This window comes from Lepidochelys kempii, chromosome 7, assembly GCF_965140265.1.
Source record: "Lepidochelys kempii isolate rLepKem1 chromosome 7, rLepKem1.hap2, whole genome shotgun sequence".
Classification (NCBI taxonomy): Eukaryota; Metazoa; Chordata; order Testudines; family Cheloniidae; genus Lepidochelys; species Lepidochelys kempii.
Genome location: NC_133262.1, coordinates 46,915,556 through 46,941,346, shown reverse-complemented (window position 1 = coordinate 46,941,346; position 25,791 = coordinate 46,915,556). Strand labels below are relative to the sequence as shown.

At 46.0% G+C, this 25,791-nt stretch overlaps 1 protein-coding gene across 7 annotated transcripts in view; it reads left to right on the top strand.

Annotated features, from left to right (window-relative positions):
- Positions 1-25,791, top strand: part of DNAH1 (dynein axonemal heavy chain 1) — a 141,336-nt gene that overhangs the window by 56,258 nt on the left and 59,287 nt on the right. For 5 of the 7 annotated variants that reach the window (XR_012159887.1, XM_073352527.1, XM_073352528.1 and 2 more), the window contains 19 exons: positions 187-300; positions 1,010-1,198; positions 2,202-2,307; positions 3,168-3,281; positions 10,768-10,917; positions 11,446-11,532; positions 11,810-11,996; positions 14,549-14,640; positions 15,238-15,392; positions 16,782-16,959; positions 17,717-17,911; positions 18,620-18,739; positions 19,416-19,574; positions 19,860-19,964; positions 21,920-22,060; positions 22,594-22,754; positions 23,679-23,836; positions 24,033-24,206; positions 24,609-24,647. Coding sequence is in view for 6 of the 7 variants with exons in the window: in XM_073352527.1 (XP_073208628.1) it covers positions 187-300; positions 1,010-1,198; positions 2,202-2,307; positions 3,168-3,281; positions 10,768-10,917; positions 11,446-11,532; positions 11,810-11,996; positions 14,549-14,640; positions 15,238-15,392; positions 16,782-16,959; positions 17,717-17,911; positions 18,620-18,739; positions 19,416-19,574; positions 19,860-19,964; positions 21,920-22,060; positions 22,594-22,754; positions 23,679-23,836; positions 24,033-24,206; positions 24,609-24,647 (2,624 nt within the window). In the remaining variant the exon portion in view is untranslated. The remainder of the gene's footprint in view (positions 1-186; positions 301-1,009; positions 1,199-2,201; positions 2,308-3,167; positions 3,282-10,767; positions 10,918-11,445; positions 11,533-11,809; positions 11,997-14,548; positions 14,641-15,237; positions 15,393-16,781; positions 16,960-17,716; positions 17,912-18,619; positions 18,740-19,415; positions 19,575-19,859; positions 19,965-21,919; positions 22,061-22,593; positions 22,755-23,678; positions 23,837-24,032; positions 24,207-24,608; positions 24,648-25,791) is intronic. The other 2 variants (XM_073352529.1, XM_073352530.1) reach the window with 2 other exon arrangements.

The following is a 25,791-nucleotide window of genomic DNA, read 5'->3' as shown; positions in this document are numbered from 1 at the left end:
CGCCACTGCCTTCCTAAAGCAATTACTTATTACCTCTGCCCCAGTGCTGAGGTGACACATGTCTCCTAGGGCCTGGAGTGCAGTGAATTTTATCAGCCACAAACAGTGTCCCTTTTAGCTCTTGCTGTTATTGTACCCCTGCCAGTACTTGTTTGTCTTTGAGATTCCATTTTCACTCACCATTAGATACTACTGGACAAGGAATGATCTGTACATCCGAGCAGTGAATGCTGAATTCATCTATGGCTATGAATATTTGGGAAACAGTGGACGCCTGGTCATCACACCCCTCACTGACAGGTACAGATTATTCAGAGAATAATACCTAAGCGTCTAAGTAGTTCTGGGTGAACAGATTTTATTTAAACCCAGGATCTTCCTCTGCCAGGTTTACTCATGCTGAGCAGCACTTAATTACACAAGTAGCCTTGGGACTGTTTGTATACGCAGGTGTTACTTGAGATAAGGTAGATTGGGCCCTTACTGACGTTGGATCTACAGGATTCCTAATGATCCATGCTCCCATCAACCAGTTAAAGATTTATGCTGTGGCATGATTCTTAGTGAACTGCTCTGAGACATATAAAAAAATCCATCTGAATTACAAAGGGCTCATTCTATTCTTGGTGATTACACACCCTTGGACAGATAAACCAGTACCATGGAGTATGTGTGTTTCCTAGTAACGATAATAATAATACTTAGCTTTCTTATAGTAATCATACTCCTTACAGACAGCCCAACAGACAGTGAATTTCCATCAGACTGTACAAAAGTACAAAGACTGTACTGCAACTCCCATTAATGTTAACAGAAGCCGCTTAGCTAAATCCCTGTACACTTTGCTAAATATGTAAGTAAAGCTCTCTGAATAATATGGGATGGATTTCCAGTGATCATGCCAGGCAGATAGATAGAACAGATCACCTTAAATAATTAAATGGGATCTACAGTTCTTAAGCCCAAGTAGGAACACTTCTAATGCTCTCTGGTTTCTTCATTGCTGTAGGTGCTACTTGACACTTACTGGAGCCCTGCATCTAAAATTTGGAGGAGCACCTGCAGGACCTGCTGGAACAGGCAAAACAGAAACAACTAAAGATCTGGGGAAAGCTCTAGCTATACAGACAGTTGTGTTCAACTGCTCCGACCAGCTTGACTTCATGGCTATGGGAAAATTCCTGAAGGGACTAGCCAGGTGCAAAGAGTGGTTTGGGAAAAATAAATTGCCACCTGTGCCCTACAAGGGGGCGGGAGGGGGGAGGTGCTGGCATCCTGGACGGGGGCCTTGGAACGATAGCCACAAGGGAGAGAGGGGAGCTGTGGCATAGCGTTAAGGCAGAATGAAGGGGGCCTTCCTGCATTGTTTTAATCTAGGAGCTTTGCAGTTCCAAAGCTAATGAGTGATGGGACGGCTGCAGGATGCTAGCCTTATGCCTGTTGGAAGGAAAGATAGAGGCATTGTTGTGCCAGTATAAAGGAACAGTTGGATTCTTGTCAAGCAAAAATAAAATGCATTGCACCATTTTCATTTGAAGCTGTCTACAAATGCTACCAGCTCAAATGTAGGTCTTTGACCCTATGCATACTATCTTACATGTCCAGCTAGGGTCAGTCCTCAGCAGAAGAGAACCTGCTGACCCTAGCCATGACTGAGTAGCCAGGAGAGCCTGTTGTGGGTCCCAAGGAATCCTTATAGAATTGGCCCCCTGTTCTCTGCATAACAAACAGAGCTGGTCCAATTGTGCATTGCACACATGTAGCCAATGCATTCCAATATCCTTCCCAGACCTTTTTTTGCAAGCAGTTTTATGTCTTTTTTTGAACATCCCTAATGATGAGAGCATCTCTCTCATACACAGACTTCTCTTCTTGGAATGCAATACAGGCATCTTAGATGTCTAAATTATGTCAGCTGCGCCCACATTATGGGTACAAAATGAGAGGTTTAGTTGATGTCCCTTTCAATAGCAGGCCTGTCATATGCTGTGTTTGTATCAGGCTGCCCATGTGGTTACCTCTCCAGGTAACCATGGTGTAGTATCCTAGAAGCAATGCTGAGAACTGTTGGATTCATTTCCTGCCTCTCTCTCACATGGCCACCCACACACAGAACTGATACTTTGGACTGGTTGAACTGCTAGAATTTCTCCCTATCTCTGTGTTCCTGACACTTCTCTGGTTTTCCCTTCCCTGCTCAGCTCCGGAGCGTGGGCTTGCTTTGATGAGTTTAACCGCATTGATGTTGAGGTGCTTTCTGTAGTGGCTCAACAGATCACAACCATTCAGAAGGCCCAGCAGCAAAGGGTGAGTCTTCAAAAATAGAGAAGGGCAATCTAGACGTTGTCCTTTACTTCTCTGTCCTATATTAGGTTCTCATCTTAGAGCCAATGTGAACACTTAGTGGAACAGATGAGACTGTGCTACCATTCCTGATGGCCTCCACTGCCATGCAAGAAGGAAGATGTACTATTGTGACTAGGTACAAGCCAGCATGGTTGCTCATAAGTGATTGCAGGAATTCACGGTGTGTTATCCGGACTCCAGATATTTCCAAAGCAACCCACACACACACACACCTCTGAATTCTTGGTCCCATATGGAGAGTCAGCAATCAGTAATTCTAATAGCCTACCTCTGTGCTGCTCCTGGGAGGACTGATAAAGGTTAAGATCCAAAGTGCTTGACATTGGGTTAGTATTAGAAACTTGCTTGCAATAAATTCTGCTGCTTTATCCACCACCTGAAACTGTCCCCTCTCTCTTAAAAGGGATTTCAGGCTTTTTCTTGCCTCATGCTACAAATTAATTCTGCCCCCAATTTACAGACAGAATAAATGTGAAGGCAGCTGTCTGTTTATAGCTGGGGGTTGGAAGCTCTTCATGAGCAAAAGAAATATTGTAAGTGATCAGTAAATCTTCTGTGTAAGAGCTGGGCTCTTCATAAAAGGAGGAGAAATACTGCTCCTAAGACTGAGTTTCTGTATGGGTGCTGGAGCTAGTGCTTCATACCAGTGGGGTGACCCATACCTGTCCCCAGTAGCTAATTTCAATACAGAGAGGAAAGTGGTTGTTTTTCTGGTACAGAGGAAGATCCTGTCATTTTCTTATTTAATTCCAGAGTCCCTGCCTTTGTTTATTGGGCATGGCCATGTTTTGGTTTTCTAGGTGGACCGCTTCATGTTTGAAGGAGCTGAGATCCCTCTGGTCCCGTCCTGTGCAGTCTTCATCACCATGAACCCTGGATATGCTGGACGCACTGAATTACCAGATAATTTAAAGGTCAGTAAACATCATCACTGCACTAGCACAGAGAGGGAGGATGGTTCTGTGGTCTGCTAGTCTGATTTGGGAGACTAGGGTCCAATTCCCTGTTCTGCCACAGTCTTCCTGTGTGACCCTGGGCAAGTCATTTAGTATCTCAGTGCCTCAGTTCCCCACCTGTAAAATGGGGATAATAGCTCTGCCCTGTCTCTCAGGGATGTTGAGAAGATAAATACATTAAAGATTACTATGATACTATGGAGATGGGGGCAAAATAAGGACCTAAACTACCCAGATAATTACTGAAAATTAATATATTCTGTAGCTCACCCTCAGGGATGAGAGTTGGATATAACTACCCACTTGGGATTATGGCAAGTCGCAGGAGTTGAACAGACTAAGATATAAGGGATTGAGATACCTAACATTTAATAAGGGAAGCCTGTGGCTGCTGTTCCATACAGTAAAGAGGCATCTTAGAGTGGGCTGACCTGGGGATTTAGCAGCAGCCCGGCATGGAAAACTCAGTTTCAGGAACAGTTTACTGACTTCTTGGTTTACTGTCTCTAGAGGGGATTTAAAAGAATGACACAGCTCATGATTACAATGTCTTGTGGCTACAATACCTTTTGTCCAGGCACACAAATTGCCCAGGTGTTGTGGAGACTCCTTGCTACCTCCAGTGAAATTGCACCACCTGAGCACGAGTGTTTGCATTATTTCCTGATGGACCAGTGCCCTGCCAGGGTGTACAGGAGGCCATGTGCACTGCAGTAGCCCTGGCATAGCCAGTCCCACAGCTCCATCTCACAATGCCATACACCCTTTAGCAAGCATGAAAACTGAGATGCTTGCTGAGGCTGTTCTCTTCCCTGCTGGGGAAATGGCTGGAAAAATACTCAGCGCACAGTGGATGCAATAAGAAAAATAAAACATAGTTAGAAACATCCAGATCTCCCTCTCCAAAGAGCCGAGCAATTTTGGGGGCTCAGCTGGAGACACCTTAAAGGGCCTGATTTCCTAAGTGTGCTGAGTGCCCGCCCTCTGAAAATCCAATCAGGCGTGTCAAGTTGGGCTTCCAGAAATGGAGGCACCTAAAATCACTACCTTCTTTAGAAAACACAGGCCCTTAACTTTACAAACTTCATAATGACTGTGAAAGAAGCAAACAGGTTTTCTTGTTGCTTGCACCTGAGCTGAGTGTGGCCTGACCTGGCTTGTGGGTCCAGGTGAGCCTGTGGCACAGATAGTTAAAAATTAATCAGTTATAACAATGTGTTATTGAGAAACACTAAACCTGCAACTCCAAAATGCCATTTTTATGCTGTACCTTTTCAGAATAGAACTCCACCTTGGTATTTACACTGTTAATAGTGAAACTGTGGATTGTGCAAAGTCTGAGGCCAGAGTCACTGAAACTGTAAATTGCTCCTCCCTGCCCCACCTGGTGACCCGCCAGAGATTTACCCGAAGAGAGGGCACAAGGTGTTGCAGCTGCTGCCCTCCTCCAGGATTTTAACTGGAATAGGGCAGCTATCCATTGTGGTTGGGGATCCATAGGAGTCCACCTGTGGAGGCTGCTGGGGAGATGGACTGAATCAGTCTGTTCTCCGGCTGTCCAGGCTATGCCTTCTCCTCCACCACCATTGTGTTCTATGTGAATAGCACTGATCTCCACCAGACCTCCCAGAAAAGGGGAGCTTGTGTGGCTTTTTTGTGCAGCTTACCCACCCCAGCTTAGCTAGCATGGACTGAGGTGTGATTCCGAACCATGGTGTCCTCCTTAGAGAACAATGTATCCAGTATTGTAAGAAATGGACAACGCTGTGCTTCTGCCAGTCAGTGTAGCAGGGTGGTTGGTGATCTGGGCATGTCCATGCCACAAGAGATAAGAGAAGATGCTTTTGGTAGGATTCTAGGATCATTTTGATATCAAAAACCACATCTGTAAGTAAACACTGAGACTGGGACAGATCCCTGTTGCGGTCCAAATACAAGACAGAACAAGGCTTTAAGCAAGCAAGCAGGCTGGTCTGCCTTGTGAGCTTTCCACCCTCTCTTTTATTTCTCTCCCTCCTCCTGCGCATTACATACTCCAACAGATAAAAGGAATACACTGGCTTTGTTTAATATTCTTATTTACCAATATCTATCTACCGCATTCCTTGCTCTCGGGCCTTGAGCCCAGTACTGGGAGGCTTCCCACGGTTCATGAAATCTGGGCGAGTTTCCAAGGTTCATGCCCTTGAGAGAAGCCGTGTGTGTACTGCTCCTACACAACACTCAGGGTGTGCCCTGAATGTTGTCAAGTGCATGAACCCTGCCTGAATCCTTCATCCCCTCCTTTTTTGTTTATTTGTGCTCGGCCATCTCATGGTAGCCATCAATTTGCTTTTGCAAGCCGTTAACTCCCGGACAGACAAGGTCATAACTCGTGGAGCCTGCCAGGGCAGTTCTTGACAAAGTCTTAACAAAAAGGAAATACATTGCGCACAGCAACAGCAAAAAATAAGCCCAAGAAGGTAAAATGTAGTTGGCCGGGCCCCAATTAGCCATGCTAGAGTACTGGGAAGAGAGGTTCGCGTAAGCAGCGAGCATCGTCTCATTCCCTATTTCCTCAGGGTGATGACATACTGGAATAAGGCACGTACCTAACAATTCTTCAGCTGCTACAAAATCAAATAAACAAAAGTGGGTAACATTTGCTATTGAAGCCAATCTTTCCCATAGGTTATGTCATTCGGGCCCATAACGGAGGAGACGCTCCTGAGTCAACCCCTACAGGAAATAGCAGGCACATAAGGCACACAATCAATACAAAATTAGCAGTGATTTGGGCGAGAATGGCCACAAACAGAGTCTCAGGAGTCTCTGGCTGTTGGTTTGCTGCCAGTCTTCATTGAGCCGCGGCGACCAATGCTTTCACTGCTCCCCATGTCACGGGCTGGCTTGGGACGGTACGTCTCCTCCGTCTCCGTCCCGCCATTGTCGACCCAGGAGGCACCGCGATCTCCTCCCAGGTCAGCTGAAACTCCAGTATGGAGTTCGACAGCCCCCGGTGCCACGCCATGCTGTTTCAGTGCCAGTCGCAGACACTGGGCCGGAACCCACAACGGTCCTGCAGGGAGAGACACAGCAGCATATCCCCAACCCCAAGTAATTAAAGGTACTGGGCCCAACCATTGCGGATTGGGCAGCTGACGGTAATAGACATGCGGTCTTTCCAGTACCTCGGACTTATGAAAATGCCAATCCGCGGGGGTCTGCTGATCTGTATTCAGTGTTAAATTACTTAAAGTAAACAAAAGGACATGCAATTGTTGCTGAATGTCTCCTAAGGTTCGGAGACGCAGCTCCCCTTGTTTTAATTGTTTGTCAAGCAAGGTTTTAGTGTGCGATTTGCACGTTCAACAATAGCTTGGCCTGTGGAATTATAAGGGAGCCCGTGTTTGAGATGGACGTCCCATTGGGCACAAAAGGTGGAGAGGGCTGTGGAGCAATAGGCTGGGGCATAATCCGTTTTTATCTTGCTCGGGCCACCCATGACAGCAAAACAGGCTAGCAAATGGTGAATAACTTTGGGAGTGGCTTCCCCATGCTGTGGGGTCGCCCAGAGGAATCCCGAATAGGTATCAATGGAAACATGTAAAAACAAGTAGGGACGGAATTGTGGCACATGAGTGACATCCATTTGCCAAAGCTGATTCGCTGCAGTACCTCTGGGGTTAACGGCATAAGAAAAGGTAGGGGCAGCAGCGGCACAGTGGGGGCAGGAACGAACAATAGAATGTGCATAATCAGCAGGAATGTGAAACTGTCGGGCCAAAACAAAGGCAGACTGATGAAAAAAGGAATGGCTTTCAATGGGGTCAGAAAAAAGGGAATTTACCTGACCACGTAATGCGCGATCAGCGCACGCATTGCCCTCAGTAAGTAGCCCAGGCAGAGGGGTATGACTGCGAATATGAGCAACAAAATAAGGGAAATTACGAGTGGTGATGAGATATTGTAAGGACAAAAACAGGCGGAGGAGGTCCGCATCAATCTGAGGGGTTATGACGGCAAGGGGTAAATGATCAATTACCTGATAAACATAATGCATGTCCACAATCAAATTAAAGGGACAATCAGCAAAAAATTGAAAGGCCAAAATAACAGCAGCTAGTTCCAAGGACTAGTGAAGCTCTCCAAGCGCTGTGCATGCAAATATTGTTGTACAAGTGAATGAAGTGCTTTCAGCTTTTCTAGGGGGAGGGGCCATTGGTCAATCCATACAGGCTCTAAGGATTGCCATACCAATGGTAATGCGGAGGGCAAGGTGGGTGGGGGAGGGTTTTGGGCCATTATATATTAATATCGAGGGTGGTGTCCAGCTTTACAAGTAAGTCACGGCCCCAAATATTGAGGTGGACAGGGAGCACAAAAGGGCGGATCGTAGCAAGGGCATGGCCTCCTGGTTTAGAGACCATGACCCAAGACAAACTTTGGCGCCCGGGTTTGCTACCCCGGAACCCCCACAACTCTTTAGAAGGAACTGTTGGCCAACTGACTGGCCAGTCCTGATCACAAATCACCGTAACGTCAGCTCCAGTGTCCACCAGCCCTGTAAAAGGAACATTATTTAAGAGAAGTGTTAACTGAGGTTTCAAGGGGCAGAGCGACATTGTTAGAGCAACAAGTGGAGAGGACGTGTCGTGAGGCGGCGACTGAGACAGCGTCGATCCAAAGCCGCCTCCGTCCCAGGCTCGATCCTCTGCAGCTGGCACCTGATAGGGGACTAAAATCAATTGTGCAATTGACCGTCCACGTGGGAGTGACTGCAGAAGATGGGTCCACACCTGAACCTTAATAACGCCGGTGTAATCGGCGTCAATGACCCCTGGGATGACAAAAAAAACCTGTTTCCCAGCGTGTGAGCACGGGAGAACCAGACCCACAAATCCGGCAGGGAGAGGTCCCGTCAACTGTGTAGGTATGGCGCAAACCTCCCCCGGCAACTGAAAATCAGCATCCTCCTGCATAATCAAATCAAGCCCTGAACTTCCGGCAGTCGCCGCCCTCATGGAGTCTATGGATTTTAAGGCAGAGGGACAGTCGTCTGAGTGGGGAACACCCCCGTTTGGCCCTGGGTTCGGGGGGGACCCGTCGTGCGGTTTCCCGACCCGCTACAACACTGATTAGCCCAGTGATAGCCCTTCCGACATTTGGGGCACTTCTTTAAGGGGCAGGCGGGCGCCGTCGATGAGCGGCACTCCCGCTGAAAGTGACCCTCCTTACCACAGCGATAACAACGCTTCCCCTCCTTCCCGCTTTTCCGCAGGGCGGCGGCCAGAACCCCAGCTTTATGTGCTTGTGTGCCGATGTTCTGGCACGCCCGCAGCATGTCCGACAGCTCTAGAACGTCAGCGGCTTGTGCCGCCTGGAGAGCACGGCGGCAATCCTCGTTTGCATTTTCAACCGCCATTTTTAACAGAATCTCCTGAGCTGCCGCAGGGTTATCCACCTGTCGGAGGATAGCCTCCTGCAATCTGTTGGTAAAATCCATAAAGGACTCTGATGCACCCTGACGGATACTGGCAAAGCTTTTGGTAGGCTTGCCTGAATCCGGGACCTTCCGGAAAGCATGCTGGGCGCAGGCAGAAATAATGGGGAAGACAGCCTGCTGGAGTTGAGACTGCATCTGAACGGTAGCAAACGGGCCCTCCCCTGCTAACTGCTCATAAGTGACACCTTGTACTATATATACCTGGGCTTGGCGTTCCGCCATCTGCCGATACTCACTAAGCCAAATAACATACTGACTGGGCATCAGCATCATGCGCAACAGCGCCTTCCAATCTTCAGGGACCAGGGTGTACCCAGTACCTAGCCCTTCAAGGAGACCACATACATACATGCTAGTGAGGTCAAACTCGCGAATCGCTTTCTTTACCTCTCTGGTCACCGAGTAAGGCAAACTGACCCAGTTTGCAAGCTGGTTGCCCTGGCCATCATCCTGCCAGGTCACCAGGCAAACTGAGACCAGATCAGCTAATTCCTCTGCTGTAAGATCTGGGTGAGTCTTCGCTGTGTGAACCATTTGTTGCACCAGCGAAAGCCCCTGAGCAGACGTGGATGAACCCCCCGGGGGGCGCCGGAGCATGGGGCCCCACGGGGGGACGGTGACCACTCACCGGCTCTAGAGGGGAAGACAAAGGAGGCGGCAGTAATTGAGGCACTGGGGGTGAAGCAGGGGGAGGGATGGCTGCAGGAGCGGACGGGGGTGGCGAGATCAGCAGCCCCTCTATTGGCACGGGAGAGGGTCTTTCCGAGGTGACACACTGTGTCGCATCACCAGAAGGGGGGATGGCTGCAGGAGCGGACGGGAGTGGCGAGATCACCAGCCTCTCTATTGGCGCAAGGGAGGGCCTTTCCGAGGCGACACGCTGTATCACGTCGCGGCAGAGGTGCCAGGCATGTAAAGCCTGCACGGGCGCCTGAGGCTCTTTGTGCAATGTCTGGCCCAACCACTCCCAGTCCACTAGCTTAAGGGTTCCGGCTTCAGGGTACCACGGGCATTGGGCACTCACCTCCTGTAGCAGGAGAGTGAGTTCTCGAGTGGGGCAGTCATGCTGAGCCTTACTAAGCAAATACTGTAGCTCATTGCAGTGTTGCACTTGCAAAGCAGAGAGGGAGCTTCTCATACTTACCACGACGAAAAATACTCACTGGGATCCGCGAAGCGGATGAGTGACACGTCTGAAACCCTTGCCGGGCGAGGTGAGTGCTGAGGGCCCCATGTTTGGGCGCCAGTTGTTGCGGTCCAAATACAAGACAGAACAAGGCTTTAAGCAAGCAAGCAGGCTGGTCTGCCTTGTGAGCTTTCCACCCTCTCTTTTATTTCTCTCCCTCGTCCTGCGCATTACATACTCCAACAGATAAAAGGAATATACTGGCTTTGTTTAATATTCTTATTTACCAATATCTATCTACCGCATTCCTTGCTCTCGGGCCTTGAGCCCAGTCCTGGGAAGCTTCCCACGGTTCATGTCATCTGGGCGAGTTTCCAAGGTTCATGCCCTTGAGAGGAGCCGTGTGTGTACTGCTCCTACACAACACTCAGGGTGTGCCCTGAATGTTGCCAAGTGCATGAATCCTGCATGAATCCTTCAGATCCCACAGAAAAGTGTTAAAAAAAGAACTCGATAAATTCATGGAGGATAGGTTCATCAGTGGCTATTAGCCAGGATGGACAGGGAGGGTGTCCCTAGCCTCTGTTTGACAGAAGCTGGGAATGGGTGACAGGGGATGGATCACTTGATGATTACCTGTTCTGTTCATTCCCTCTGGGGCACAGGATACTGGGCTAGATGGACCTTTGATCTGATCCAGTATGGCTGCTTTTGTGTTCTTATGTTCTAAAGCTCCTGCTGCAGCCCAGGAATAGAATTCACACAGGTCTAGACCTGCTGGAGGAGGGAGCACTGGTGTCTTCATCCTGTCCTAATGGATTTGTATGTTCCAGGCTCTCTTCCGTCCTGTGGCTATGATGGTTCCAGATTACTCCATGATTGCAGAGATTTCTCTCTATTCCTTTGGGTTCAATGAAGCCAAGGTCCTAGCAAAGAAGATCACCACTACATTCAAACTGTCATCGGAACAGCTCAGCAGCCAGGTCCGTGACTTCTTGATATATAGCCTTTTCTAAAATGGGAAGGGCCTGGAGTATTGGAGTGTCTCTCTTAATTCAAGACTCCACAGTAGCTTAATGTTTCACAGGCCCTCAATTCTTTCCCACTTTCACAACCACATCCGTGGCTCTCCTTCATCCATTTCATTCTTCTTTAATGCTGATTTGCATCCAATTGTGGCCCAGCTATCCCTCATGCTGTTTCATATACTTTACACGAATGTGCAGAGCTGCTCTTGCATGACCCTTGGTCCCAACAGCAGTTCCTTTTAATATCTCTCTTCATCCAGTTACCCTCTACCTCCTCACCCAGGATAATGCTCCTGGGGCATAAGACTAGCTATTAAAGGAGATGACTTTTCTAGCTTTTCTAGCAAACTGATGTGGGCGGGAGAGCTGCTGTTCCAAGGAAATACTCCCTTCCCCCTACCTAATAGATTGAGATTGCAGGTTCATTGTTCCAGGATGATACACTAGTGTCTAATTTAGTCATTTCCTCCATGCCTGCTACAGGACCACTATGACTTTGGAATGAGAGCTGTGAAGACTGTGATCTCAGCTGCTGGCAACCTAAAGAGAGAGAATCCTACCATGAATGAAGCAAGTACACTCTAGTTTCATCCATAATGGTTCCACACACATTGTTCTATATTCACTGCAGGGGTCACTGCAGTCAGTAAGAATTCCAGGGAGATAGAATTCTAAAAGGCTTACAGAGGTGCAACCTGAGAAAAAGCAAAGAACAAAATAGACATGACTTCTGTAGTGAAGACCCTGGCAAACCAGGCTGAGGATGATGGATGTGACGGACATCTTGCAGAAGGAAGCAGGAAGGGGAGCTGAGTTTGTTTAACTATTGGTCCTTAATTCTTTGCAGGACCTGATCTGCCTTAGGGCCATCCGGGATGTCAATGTACCGAAGTTCCTCCAGGATGACCTCAAGCTGTTCAATGGTATTGTCTCTGACTTGTTTCCCAAGATCAAAGAGGAGCCTATTGAATATGGCATCCTTGAAGATGCAATCCGAAAATCCTGCATCAAAGACAAACTGAAGGATGTTGAGGGTAAGTGGAAAAGCTCTTTAAGGTGAATGACAAAGTGAACTAAAGCGTGCACGCGTGTGTGTGTGTGTGTGCGTGCGCGTACATGCATGTGCTGCTTCCTCTATGGCATGTGAAAATAGCTGCATCAACTTTTTTCCTAATGGTTTACTGCTTGGTACAGCAGAAATATCAGGCCCTGACTTCCCTCTCTTTCACAGAGATCTGAAGCAATGTTTGGAGGACTTGGAGAGTGACATCACAGTTGGTGGTTAAAGCCCAAGTGGCAGCCCTCCCATCCCCTAGATGACTTTTGTGAAGGTAGTTGACTTGCACTGGGAGACCTGCACCTTGGATTTCAATCTCCAGCTATGGTGTCATTTTCAATGTCTCCAAAACTTGTCAGAGACCTCCAGAAAAATGGAATAAGTCAAGACCTGATATTTCCAATGCAAAATAAAAGTCAGAAATTAATACAACCAAAACACATATTTGAGACGATCTTTATACATTATAAAGGATCAGTAAAGGGCTAAAAACAATTGTTTTTTACATTGTTTTGCTGTTTCCCCTTAATACTGCACATGATACCAGGTGCTCCTTTTATTCAGTGCCATGCTACTCAGGGACAGTGCTAAACAGTGAAATGCAGGGATCCAATACAGAATGTGGTGTCATCGGTTGTTGTTATTGGATGCATCATTCTTTAATGAGCCATTGAAATACGATATAGATATTAAGGCAGTGGGTGATTGATAAGGGCTGAATTACTCTAATGCAGTGATACTCAGACTGAGGCTCCCGAGAACCAAGTGGCTCTTTTATGTGTCTCCTGCTGCTCTTTGCAGCACATGATATTAAAACACTGTGTGATTTAATTATTAACCAATCTAAAGCAATCAGGAGGCTTTTGCTATGTTATGAACCAATTGTAGTTGATAAAATAATAATACTTGGTCAAAAGAAAAGGAGTACTTGTGGCACCTTAGAGACTAGCCAATTTATTTGAGCATAAGCTTTCGTGAGCTACAGCTCACTTCATCAGATGCATAAAGTGGAAAATACAGTGAGGAGATTTATATACACACAGACCATGCAAAAATGGATGTTTACCATACACATTGTAAGGAGAGTGATCACTTAAGATGAGCTATTACCAGCAGGAGAGTGGGGTGGGGGGAGAGAAAACCTTTTGAAGTGATAATCAAGGTGGGCCATTTCCAGCACATATCCAGGAGTTAACAAGAACGTCTGAGGAACAGTGTGTGGGGGAGGAATAAACAAGGGGAAATAGTTTTACTTTGTATAATGACTCAACCACTCCCAGTCTCTATTCAGGCCTAAGTTAATTGTATCCAATTTGCAAATTAATTCCAATTCAGCGTTGGAGTCTGTTTTCGAAGTTTTTTTGTTGAAGAATAGTCACTTTTAGATCAGAAATCGAGTGACCAGAGAGCTTGAAGTGTTCTCCGACTGGTTTATGAATGTTATAATTCTTGACATCTGATTTGTGTCCATTTATTCTTTTACGTAGAGACTGTCCAGTTTGACCAATGTACATGGCAGAAGGGCATTGCTGGCACATGATGGAATATATCACATTGGTAGATGTGCAGGTGAACAAGCCTCTGATAGTGTGGCTGATGTGATTAGGCCCTATGATGGTGTCCCCTGAATAGATATGTGGGCACAGTTGGCAACGGGCTTTGTTGCAAGGATAGGTTCCTGGGTTAGTGGTTCTGTTGTGTGATGTGTGGTTGCTGGTGAGTATTTGGTTCAGGTTGGGAGGCTATCACTTCAAAAGGTTTTCTCTCCCCCCAACCCCACTCTCCTGCTGGTAATAGCTCATCTTAAGTGATCACTCTCCTTACAGTGTGTATGGTAAACATCCATTTTTGCATGGTCTGTGTGTATATAAATCTCCTCACTGTATTTTCCACTTTATGCATCCGATGAAGTGAGCTGTAGCTCACGAAAGCTTATGCTCAAATAAATTGGTTAGTCTCTAAGGTGCCACAAGTACTCCTTTTCTTTTTGCGAATACAGATTAACACGGCTGCTACTCTGATACTTGGTCAGTCATTTTGCTGTCAGAATAATATATGTGCATACACATTATGTGTGTATATGTATAGATAGATAAATAGATAAAATAGTAAATGAAACACTGAATTCACACTCTGGTGGCTCTTTTGGGCAATGTTCATTGCTAATTTGGCTCCTGAACCACTGAGGTCTGAGTATCACTGCTCTAATGATTATGGCCAATGACTGTTTGGCCAAAAGAACCAGTGATATGCCATCACTACCTATGGGGCCCCGATCCTACTTAACTTTGTGGCACCGGCTTAACTTTAAGAATAGGACTAGTCTCATTGTCTTCAGTGGGACTGCTTTTTGCTTAAAGTTCAGCACGTAGCAAGTGCTTTGCTGGATTGGAGCCAGAGTCATTACAGGCCAATAAAACCACACTGGCTTATGAGATATGGTCTGCCAGTTGGAGCATGCAGCCCTCGGATTTTCTGCCAAGTGAAACAGATTACAAGATCCACATTCAGAATCTTGTTCCTTCTCAGGTTTTGTGACAAAGTGCATCCAGCTGTATGAAACCACTGTGGTGCGCCACGGCCTCATGCTGGTTGGACCAGCAGGCTCGGGGAAAACAAAGGTAAAGGTGATTGAGATGCTGCATTGGGTACAGTCAGCCATTGCATGTATATGAATAGCTAGATGGGAGTGGAATGGGGAATCATAGAAGAGTGTTAAATCTTGCACAAAACACTAATGCTGTAGCATTTTCAGCCTCTCTGTGCATAGGAGCTATAGGAGTGAGAGGTTTTTGTTCTGACTTGAAATATAGATGAAAATTTGGATTTGTAGCTGTGGTGAAGTATATTAGCAACCTGCTCTTCTGGGCTTTGTGATCAGTCTCTGAGGCTTACTCGCTGTGTCCTAAACTTCAGAGTTCCATGCAGAAGTTTGAGGATGGCTTTGAGGCTGGCCAGCTTCAACTACTATGATGTTGGATCTTCAGATATTTCACCAACCACTAGTATTGGTGATTTAAGTTCTTTCCCTTCTTTTCTGTGATCAGCCTCTTTCTTACAGATCCATTTCCCAGGCTACTTCCAGACACTTGCGCAAAGTCCTTCATTACATTTCCTCCTTCCTCACTATCTTCTAAATCATGTCCCTGTGAGCTTACTTCCCCTCTGATTGCTGTCATAGAAGCCATGTTTAATTCCCTTCCCTTCTGTCTCTGCAGTGTTACAAAGTTCTGGCAGCTGCAATGACCTCTCTGAAAGGTCAGCCTTCGGTCAGTGGTGGGAACTATGAAGCAGTCAATTACTTTGTACTGAATCCGAAATCCATCACTATGGGCCAGCTTTATGGAGAGTTTGACTTGCTAACGCATGAATGGTAAAGGACAAAATCCACCATCCTCCTTCTCATCTGATCTAGAGCTTCTTGTCGTCCGTCTAGGTCTATGAACTCTCTAGGATACAGTACATTAAAGAGCTTTACTTGCTTTAGAGGCACAAGTGAAGAAAGCCTTCTGTGCCATGTAAATCTGGCTTGTGCTGATGGCCTTCTGTAACTAAGGGAAGATAGTCAAAGAGGAGTTGGGTTCCCAACTCTCATTGCCTGCCATTTGGAATTAGGAGCCTATCTTTGCTTGAATATCTCCCCCATACTTATTATTTCAGTAGTTGTCCATCCCCATTATGTAGACCCCTTATTGAGAGACTCTCTGATGGGTCATCTACCCTTCTGGACAGCCCATTTACCACTGGCGAGGTTTCTAAATGTTCCTCTCTGAAGCTGGCTCAGAAAGGCTTGGTGGATTGATGGAGATCCACATGCTATAATGTAAGATCCACTTGCATTATTCTAATGCTTCCTGTCATACCAGCCAGATGCTTTGGAACAAAGTTAAAGAACATATATTCCAGAAAACTATGAAAACCAAAAAAAAACCTCTGAGAAAAGCGAAAGCAAAATGAATTTCTCATACTGTACCCTGAAGCTCACTAGCTCTGGGCTCCAATGAATCTTTATTGAAGGATATTTCTATAGTAAATTCGAGTTAAGCTTGACAGCTTATTTACTATGTGGTTCCTGCCCAAGGGCAGCACATAGACATATCAGTGTGACAAAAAATACAGTCTCCATATAAAACACATTTAGAGACATAAATCCATCTCTTTTAATCAGCTGGGCTTCAGACGAGTCTGTTTTCTTTTGCACTCGGTAACAAGGGCCATGAACATCTGTGGTGCTATATAAATAACAATAATTATTTAATAATGGGAATGCAATTGAGGGTCTGAGCAGCAATTTCACTGTAGACATTCACATACAGATTAAATCCCAGACATCAACATCCATCACTCTCTCCTCCACTATCCCACCCATCACCAGCAGCACCACTGGCACTGTATGGCTGCATTGTTAGTGTCAATGTTGTGCTATGTACATAGAAGCAACAGGAATCAGGGTCTTCACTCACAAAGTGGGGTGGATTCAGCCACATCATTCCTAAAGAGGTTGTGCTAAAAGGCTGTGCAGATTCTAGAGATTTACTGGGGAAGGAGAGAGAGCGAGAGAGAGACATCTTTATCTGCTCACTTTAATAAACTCGTGAGGCACTCAGATACACAGTATATGAACCCAGAGTGAAATCCCGGCTCCAGGGAAATTGGTGGAAATTTTGCCATTGATTTCAACGGGGTCAGAATTTCACTTGGAGATAGATATAGAGAAAGCAACTGTTACAGCTTCTCTTGCCTCTTTCCTCCCATGTTACAGGACGGATGGGATTCTTTCAACACTCATTCGGGTGGGAGCGATCGCCAGTGATACGAATAAGAAATGGTATGTGTTTGATGGGCCAGTCGATGCAGTCTGGATCGAGAATATGAACACCGTGCTAGATGATAATAAGAAGCTGTGTCTTAGCTCTGGAGAAATCATTAAGCTAACAGAGGTGACTAACCTCTCTTCTCTTGCTGTCCTGTTTCTCTGTCCTCTCTAACTGTTCTCTCCTCTGTTCACTCGCTCTAACATGGAACAGAATGGCCTTTGCATTTCCAGTCAACGTTATGTGCAGGACGGATTCCTGCGGAGATTACCATCTGTATAGCTAAGAGACCCCAGTGTGCTTGTTGCAGTACAGACAGAGAACAACAAGGCGGTCTCTGCTCTAAAGAGCTGACAAGCTACATTTGGTTCTTTCTGTTTGACTGCAGTGTATATGCCATGCCTGTGCAGGCAGGCACTGAGCCTCAGATTTTCAAAGGAGAGTTAGGCCAAATGCTACTGACATTCAAGGGGCATTGGGAACTCTAACTTCTTTTGCTTCTTTGACCATCCCAGCTTGAGTCTGAGTCCACTGAGGTGGAAATCCCAGGAAGCCCCAGCATTCGCTTTTCTCCCCTGCGGCATTACCTGCTTCCCTCCCAACACCAGTGGCAGAGAACTGCATTATTAGAACCGACTCCTTTGAGCCAAATAGGTGACCTTATCGCTGAGCCATGCTGACAGATCCTAGGATGCTGTCTTTCCTAAGGCTGAGCCATGCTGACAGATCCTAGGATCCTGTCTTTCCTAAGGCTGAGCCATGCTGACAGATCCTAGGATCCTGTCTTTCCTAAGGCTGAGCTATGCTGACAGATCCTAGGATCCTGTCTTTCCTAAGGCTGAGCTATGCTGACAGATCCTTGTTGTCCATCCACGGTTTTCAGATGATGACCATGATGTTTGAAGTACAGGACCTGGCTGTTGCCTCCCCCGCCACAGTCTCCCGGTGTGGCATGGTTTACCTGGAGCCCAGCCTCTTGGGGCTCAAGCCCTTCACTGAGTGCTGGCTGAGGAAAATTCCAGACATCATGAAGCCTTTCTCAGAGCAGTTAACATCCCTCTTCAGCAGATTTCTAGAGGTGAGCTCTTGTCATGTTCCAGATCTCTTCCAGTCTATCTGACAGACCTGGCTTTAGGATGCCAGTGGCTCAGAACCTGTTGGGTTAGTTTGAGAGTAGTCAGTCCTTCTAAAGAGCTAAGATTTTAGCCGCATCTGAAATTAAATGCCTAAATGATTAAATGCTACCAGTACCCAGAGTGAATCTGCTGGTCTTAATAGCTTGTGTACTCACTAATCCATATAGATGTGACTTCTTCATACTGGTCCGAAGGATTGTGTGGTTTTTTGATAATCAGCACACCAACTTCTTTCCTGCGGTAACTCTGTTTCCTTCTATGGAGTTATTCCATGGAGGGACGTAGCTCTGAATTGTAAAACTGAGCCTTGCTATTTCCATCATTTTGACGGAGAGCAACAGAGTAATGTCAGAAATATCTTAAAAGCTATTTATCAGCAATGACGGCAAAAAGAGCAGGACTGTTACTGTATTATAATCTATTCAGTATTAAACGGAAAGGGTTTACTCAGACTCTTTTCTCGGCCTCCATTCTCTGGCTGAAGCGATCGGTATTTGGGGCACAGCTTGAAATAGCAGAATTTTCAGCTGTGACCTCCCTGATAAATGGAACATGCAGTGAGAAAAGGGGAAACTGAGCCCTAGGAGGTAAATAAACTCTTGAAAGGAAGATTGCCCAGGAGCTGAGCTGTGTCTGCCTGATACTTGCAGGAGTCCATCAGCTTTGTCCGGGGATCAGTGAAAGAGATAATTGCCTCAACAAACAGTAACCTGACGATGAGCCTTCTCAAACTACTGGAGTGCTTCTTTGAACCTTTCATTCCCATTGAGGTAGGAATTTTTGTATAATCTGTTTGTTGCTCTTGCTGGTCATAGCACTAGAGGGTTAAACTGCAGAGTGCAGGAGGAACACCAGAGCTACCAACTGGTGCACATTACAGGATGGAAGTTACAGGGAAACAATGTGTTCTGTGCATAGTGCTGGAGGGAGCTTGGTCAGTTACTCTGAAGCTCATCTACATATAGCATTGCCCTGACTCATGCTGAATGCATGGTTATATTGAGGATTATGTGCAATACACCAGGGAAGGATGACTCTAGCTCTGTACACAATAGAGGATTATACTATAAAGCAAGAGGATAATCTGCTAACTACAACAGTAGCTCCACAATTATAGTGCTGGATGAAATAGGTTGCACATTTATATTTAGGAATACACCTGGGATGGTAGTTTCTTTGTATTGATATTGAAGGAGACAGGAAATTCTAGCATTAAAATCCACAGGCCAAATTCTGCTCTCAGTGACAGATTTACACGAATGTAACTGAGAGCAGAATTTGGCTCACAGTCTGTAATTAATGGACTCATCTAAGAATCATTCAGAAAAGCAGTAAATAAACTAAATGGAGGTGTCAAGATTTTCAGTGAGGTGTCCATATTTAATCCCCAGTCCAACTGAACTGCGTGTGTGAGCATTAAATTTACTCTGCTTATTGGATGATCAGGGAATTAGGAAGCTTCCCCGTGAGAAGACTGACCGACTTGGGGAACTGATTGAACCCTGGTTTATGTTCTCCTTGATCTGGAGTGTGGGTGCAACTGGAGATGCCCAAAGCCGTGTGGTCTTCAGCTTGTGGTTGAGAGAGAAGATGGCAAGTGAACAGGTAAGTGGATGTTATTAGGTAATATTAGCTCATGATGGTAGCACCTGGTAACACGGGTAACAGAGCTCCCTGAATCTCCAGAAGATTTGTGCAAGGGTTCCTCCTGGGGATCATCAGAACATCTTCATCAAAACCTCTAGAAAAGAGGACAGAGATAAGCCATATGGACTGGACAGAATTTCATTGCTGAAAAGCAATGTTCTCCACATTAGCCTGGTTCCTGTTGGTCAATTGATCTGGAGCAGAGCCAAGTGTGACATTCATGCTCTGCTTTATTTCCCACAGATCCAGTTACTTTTCCCAGAGGAGGGGCTGGTTTATGATTATAAACTGGATGATGCTGGGCTCAGCAATCCTGAGGAAGATGTAGATGAAGATGTTGTCAAGGAGGTAAAGACTCTACCCATCTCGAACTTGTGTATTAAAAGCCGAGCAATTCATCAAACTAAAGAATAGAAGGGAGGAACCAGCAGCTAAGGCTAAGGTACTGCACACGCAGTAAAATCTATTCACCAAGATCGAGCAGGAGCCTTGCCATACTGGGTGGAGATGTCTAAGGGTATGTCTATACTACCCACCGAATCGGCGGGCAGCAATCGATCCAGCGGGGGTTGATTTATTATGTCTAGTCTAGATGCGATAAATCAAGCCCCGAGTGCTCTTCTGTCGACTCCTGTACTCCACCGCCGTGAGAGGCGCAGGCAGAGTTGACAGGGGAGCAACTTCAGCTACATTATTCACATAGCTGAAGTTGCATAACTTAGATTGATTCCCCCCTCCCCACCCCCGCAGTGTAAACCAGGCCTAAGGAGAAACTGAACATTGTGCTTTAAAACAGGTTTCTTACCCTTGTGATTGTGAAGCAGATCTTCCAAATGCAAGTCTGCAGACAGTTCCAGTACCTCTGCCATTGCTCAGGGCTTTCCCCTGGTTGGGAAATGTCCAAAGTCTGGTCAATTTCACTGCTGTTATTCAGAAGGCTGGAAGGGAAAGAGGGAAAGAGAGGTAAAAATGAGAAAATTCATGTCAATTTCATGGTGCTGGTGCTTGGGATAGCCATGAGCAAACTGAGTATAAGTCCTCAGTGTGATGCAGCTGTAAAAAAGGCTAATATTATTTTGGGGTTTGTTAACAGGAGTGTTGTATGTAAGACACAGGAGGTAACTGTCCTGCTCTAATCGGCACTGCTGAGGCCCCAGCTGAAGTACTATGTCCAATTCTGGGCACTGCAGTCTAGAAAGGATGTGGACAAATTGGAGAGAGTCCAGAGGAGAGCAACAAAAGGTTTAGAAAACCGAACCTATGAGGAAAGGTTAAAAAAACTGGGCATGTTTAGTCTTGAAAAAGAAGACTGAGACCTGATATTAGTCTTCCATTATGTTGAGGATGGTGATCAATTTTTCCTCCATGTCCACTGAAGGTAGGACAAGAAGTAATGGACTTAATTCGCAACAAGGGGAGTTAGGTTAGCTATTTGGAAAAACTTTCGAACTATAAGGGTAGGTAGGCTCTGGAATAGGCTTCCAAAGGGAGGTCATGGAGTCTCCATGATTGGAAGCTTTTAAAAACAAGTTGGACAAACACCTGTCTGGGATGGTCAAGGTTGACTTAGTTCTGCCACAGTGCAGGGGGCTGGACTTGATGACTTCTTGAGGTCCCTTCCAGCCCTGCATTTCTCTGGTTCTCTGAGCAGTGGCAGAGGCAGCATTGGAGCTATTTGCACCTCAGAAATGGAATCTGGAAGAGGATTCTCTGAGCCTCAGTGGTGGACCCATTCCCTAATCTTTGGACTGGCCTTGAGCTAGCAGGTTTTGGCCTCTGACTTTTTTTAAGTGGGATGGTAATTCATTCATTCATTCATTCACACATACAGCCTCCCTGCCCCATACGTTTCAGGTGAACACAGGAATGGAGACTGCAACAAACATAAAGAAAGGTTTCCAAAGAAACAGTCTTCCTCTTTTTCAGTCAGATCTATTTCCCCCTTATGGTTTAGTTCTCTGTCTAATGGTACTGTCTGTTCTTGCAGCTATCTCAAATGTTCTGTCAACATTTGAACCAAGTGTTCGGAAAGAATTAAAGAGCGAGTTACTTTGGGGGCAACAATCGCTAACCCTCAGGCTGCCCTTAGTCCATAGTAAAAGTGTCAGCTGCTTTGGGGGACAATAATATATAGGGAGGTTTTGTAGAGAGGAGAGCAAGGGACTGGGAATCAGGACACCTAAAAAATCCATTCCTAATCTATGCAAAGAGCTTTGAAGAGGAAAAGCACAGTATAAGTGCTGACTCTTATTATCACCATTTTATAGGCAGTTGCTTCTTCCAGTAACAACTCTGTCTTTCAGGTGGGCTGGGTGAATTGGATAGATTCCGCTGCACAGTTCACCATAGTCCCTGACACAAGCTTCTGTGACATTATAATCCCCACAATGAATACTGTCCAGATGGCCCATCTGCTGGAAATGCTGCTCACCAATCGAAAACCAGTACGTGTCTTGACCTTGCCTCTGCTTTTGGATTTAACCTTTGTCTCTTTGGCTGTGGTCCCATTTTCTATATGGTGATAGGTGCCTTAGAAATACCTAATATAGTTAGATTCTCCCCCTGCTGCAGACATTCATTCCTGTAGTTGGAAGTGGTACCTGGCTTACAAGCATCATTATTCCTTTCCCTCAGCAACTGAGCGGGTGCCAACTTTACATAGATAGACCGAGGCAGTGCAGATGCTGGGTTCAGCCTCACTTGCTCCAACAGGTCGACCAATCACCACCAAGATTTCCCTGCTCTCCAGGGCTCCCTCCCCTACTTTTCCAGTTTGGTTCTTTTCATTGTGAGAGAGATTTGTTATCCTGATCTGCCTCCCTAACTAAGAGAGTAAACTTTTTGTCCTTGACTGGTTTTGGTAGGAGTCTGTGTCGTCCCAGCTGAGACAGTGAAAGCAAACCAGTTGGCAAATGATTATTCCATCTGCCCGGGTTTACACTGCAATGATGATTGCATTTCCTTTTTCTCACTGCAGGTTCTCTGTGTTGGTCCGACTGGCACTGGGAAGACTCTCACTATTTCAGACAAGCTTTTGAAGAACTTGCCTCTAGAATACATCACTCACTTCCTAACATTTTCTGCTCGCACCTCAGCCAACCAAACCCAGGACCTCATTGACAGCAAACTGGATAAAAGGCAAAACTCTTATGCTAGCGAAGGCAGCACTCCTGTCGTTGATATACCTCTCTGTTAATACCTTTGCCCTTCAGTTTCATCCTGAGCACTGAAAGGACACAGTCCAAATGTAACTGTGGCGGAGGGAAATAAAAGGCACTCCAATCCTAACTCTGGATCAGGGAGGGCTAGAAACATTGGATGCAATGGCCAATAAAAGGCAGTCAGTGGTGTGAGTCTGTTGATGTTGCATCGTTCCTTGTTATCCCTTGAATGCTACACAATTTGGCCTAACTTGCAGCGATCATTCCTGAAATCCGGATACTGGATCTTCAAGGAAACTGGTGAGGGGAGGAAACGTTAGCCATTGCATGCCAAGAATCATCCAGCATGGGCTAGCAGCATTAATTCTTAACCCCAAAGAGACTTGCTTTACCCTTCACCATTCACAATCTGGTTTGATGCATCCAGTGATCGATTGTGTGAAGCCCATATAAGATATTCTCTCTGATTCACTTCAAGTTCTCCTGACTGAAAATATAACATTTAGGGGTATATTTTGCTACTTGAGACATGCAGGTGACTCTCATCATCATTAATGGGTCACGCATGCATTCCATCAAGGGGGGCAAATAGACTGATGGGACCAAATTCTGGTCGATCTTACACCACTGCAACTGTACGGGCTTCATTGGGGTTGCACAGGTGTAACTTGAGACAGACTTCTGAAGTAACCAGAGGACTTCATCTGAACACTGTGTTGTGCCTTTTCGGGAGATGGAGGGGGGGTGGAATGCAGATCCAGAGAAGGGGGGTGACTCCACAGACAGCTTATTCAGTGGGTCCTTTGGACTGGGTTATGTCAGGAGTGCTTTGGTGATGGAAGCGTTGGGCTGTGCTCCCTTCAGCCATCTCCATTCTCACATACTTTCTCCATCCTTGCAGGAGAAAGGGGGTATTCGGTCCTCCTCTTGGCAAGTACTTCATATTTTTCATTGATGACCTAAATATGCCAGCACTGGAGACCTATGGCGCTCAGCCCCCAATTGAGCTGCTTCGGCAGTGGATGGACCACCGGGGCTGGTACGACAGGAAACAGATTGGTATGATCCAGGTTCTTTGCCTAACACTATTTACATTCTCTAGGGTTGGCATGCTGGCTAACTAGGCTAATGCAGAGGTACCCAGCCTCCAGTGTTTATACATAGCTAGCGAGTGAGACTAGGATTCATAGAAAACATTTCTGGTTTAGGCTTGGCATGCAGCTATGCCATTACTCTCCTCTGGACTATTTCCCAGGTACATTTAAGAGCCTGGTGGATATTAATTTCATCGGTGCCATGGGGCCCCCAGGTGGAGGAAGGAATGCCATCACGCCACGTCTCACTCGCCATTTCAACTATCTTTCCTTTACGGAGATGGAGGACAGCAGCAAGAAGACAATCTTCTCCACCATTCTTGGCAGCTGGATGGGTAAGTTCTGAGGACACAAGGCTTTTCCTCTTCACTTCACAAGTCTCTGCCCATCTACATCCCCAGTTGGTTAAGAATTAAGCTAATGAGGGGATAAAGAAATGCTGGAATCTGGAATGGATAGTGTTTCTGAGAAACTATCATTTGACTCTGAGCAATGGGGGAGCACTTCAGTCACAGGGCCAAATTCTCTGCTTGGGTAAATTGGCACATTTTCATCATGTTCGGTGGAGATGTGCCAATTTACAACCATAGCGAATCTGGTCCTGAAAATTGTACGTAAAATCTGACATAGCCTAGTCCTCTTAAAAAGGATTTGCTCTGTGGTGGACAGAGTGCTGTGGATATTATTTATCTCTGCCAATAGAAAACAATCTTTGTTTTTCTTCCTTGATTTTCTAGCTGGACTCCTTGGAGAAAGAAGTTTCAGAGATCCAGTCCGTAAGTAAGAGTGACAGAACACAAACCATACATTGTGAACAGGACAGGGCTCACAGAGTGCTCAGAAGGATTCTAAAACTGTGAGTGACCTGTATCCTGCAGTAGACTGTGACATTTGCCCAGATGACTGGGCAAGATGTGTTGCATGATCTCTGCTGGCTTCAGACTTTGTGGAAGAAGCAAGGGTTTCTTTTATTCTCCAGCAGCTGTAGTCTATGAACAGCTGAGCAGTGAGTATTGGAGTCTGCAAAGGTGCTGTAGCCACCCAGAGAAATGATTTTCAGAATAAAACAGGTCTCTTAGAATTGATTTCATTTTGTGTCATAGACTCATCATCATTTGTCAGTTTCTGGTTGATTTTTATTCCCATCCATGGGCCTGAGCTGGGTGGTTTGGGACCAAGGTGTGAATTTGAGGTCACATCCACAGAGCTGAGCATCTGAGTGTAAACACTGGAAAGGAATAGAACATCAAGCTGTAACCAAGGGTCAAAGCAGAGATTTCCGGGCACCCATGCAGAGATTCTAAGCAACGACAGGATATGTTGGCTCCTAGGTATGAACTTGGGACTGTAGCAAGGTCTGTGGGTTTGGGTCAAAGGTACAAGCAGTGAATTTGGCCATGTGGGTGGGATCTCAGTGGGCATCGTAAAAAGTGGGCATGATTATAGGGTGTGACGGGTGTTACAAAGGTATTTTTTTAATAAGAAATTGGATTAGGATAAAAAATTTTTTGGTAACTGGCATGCTTTTAATCCTGCCATTCACCACCATCAAGGAAAATCTTTCCTTGAGGACCCCAAGCTAATTGAGTTTGATGTATGACAAATGTATCCCAGAAACCCAAGATGACATAGTGCTCGTTAGGCTCCCCCCCCCCCCATTCCCTTATTAGTGACATCCTCCACTGCTTCCTACTCTCTTTTCTTTAATCTGTCCCCACACATAAGATACTTTTTTGTACATGTTCAGTCTCTACTGATGCTTCTGAGCTTGATCCTTGTACTGCAGCTGCTGCTTAGCAGCTCAAGGTTGCCCCCTTGGTAGGACAGGATTGATACTTCATTACTGAGCTCACATGTGTGGACTAGTTGGACAAAGTCTGGCTATGACTGGTGGAGAGTCTCCCCTTGAGCATTGATCAA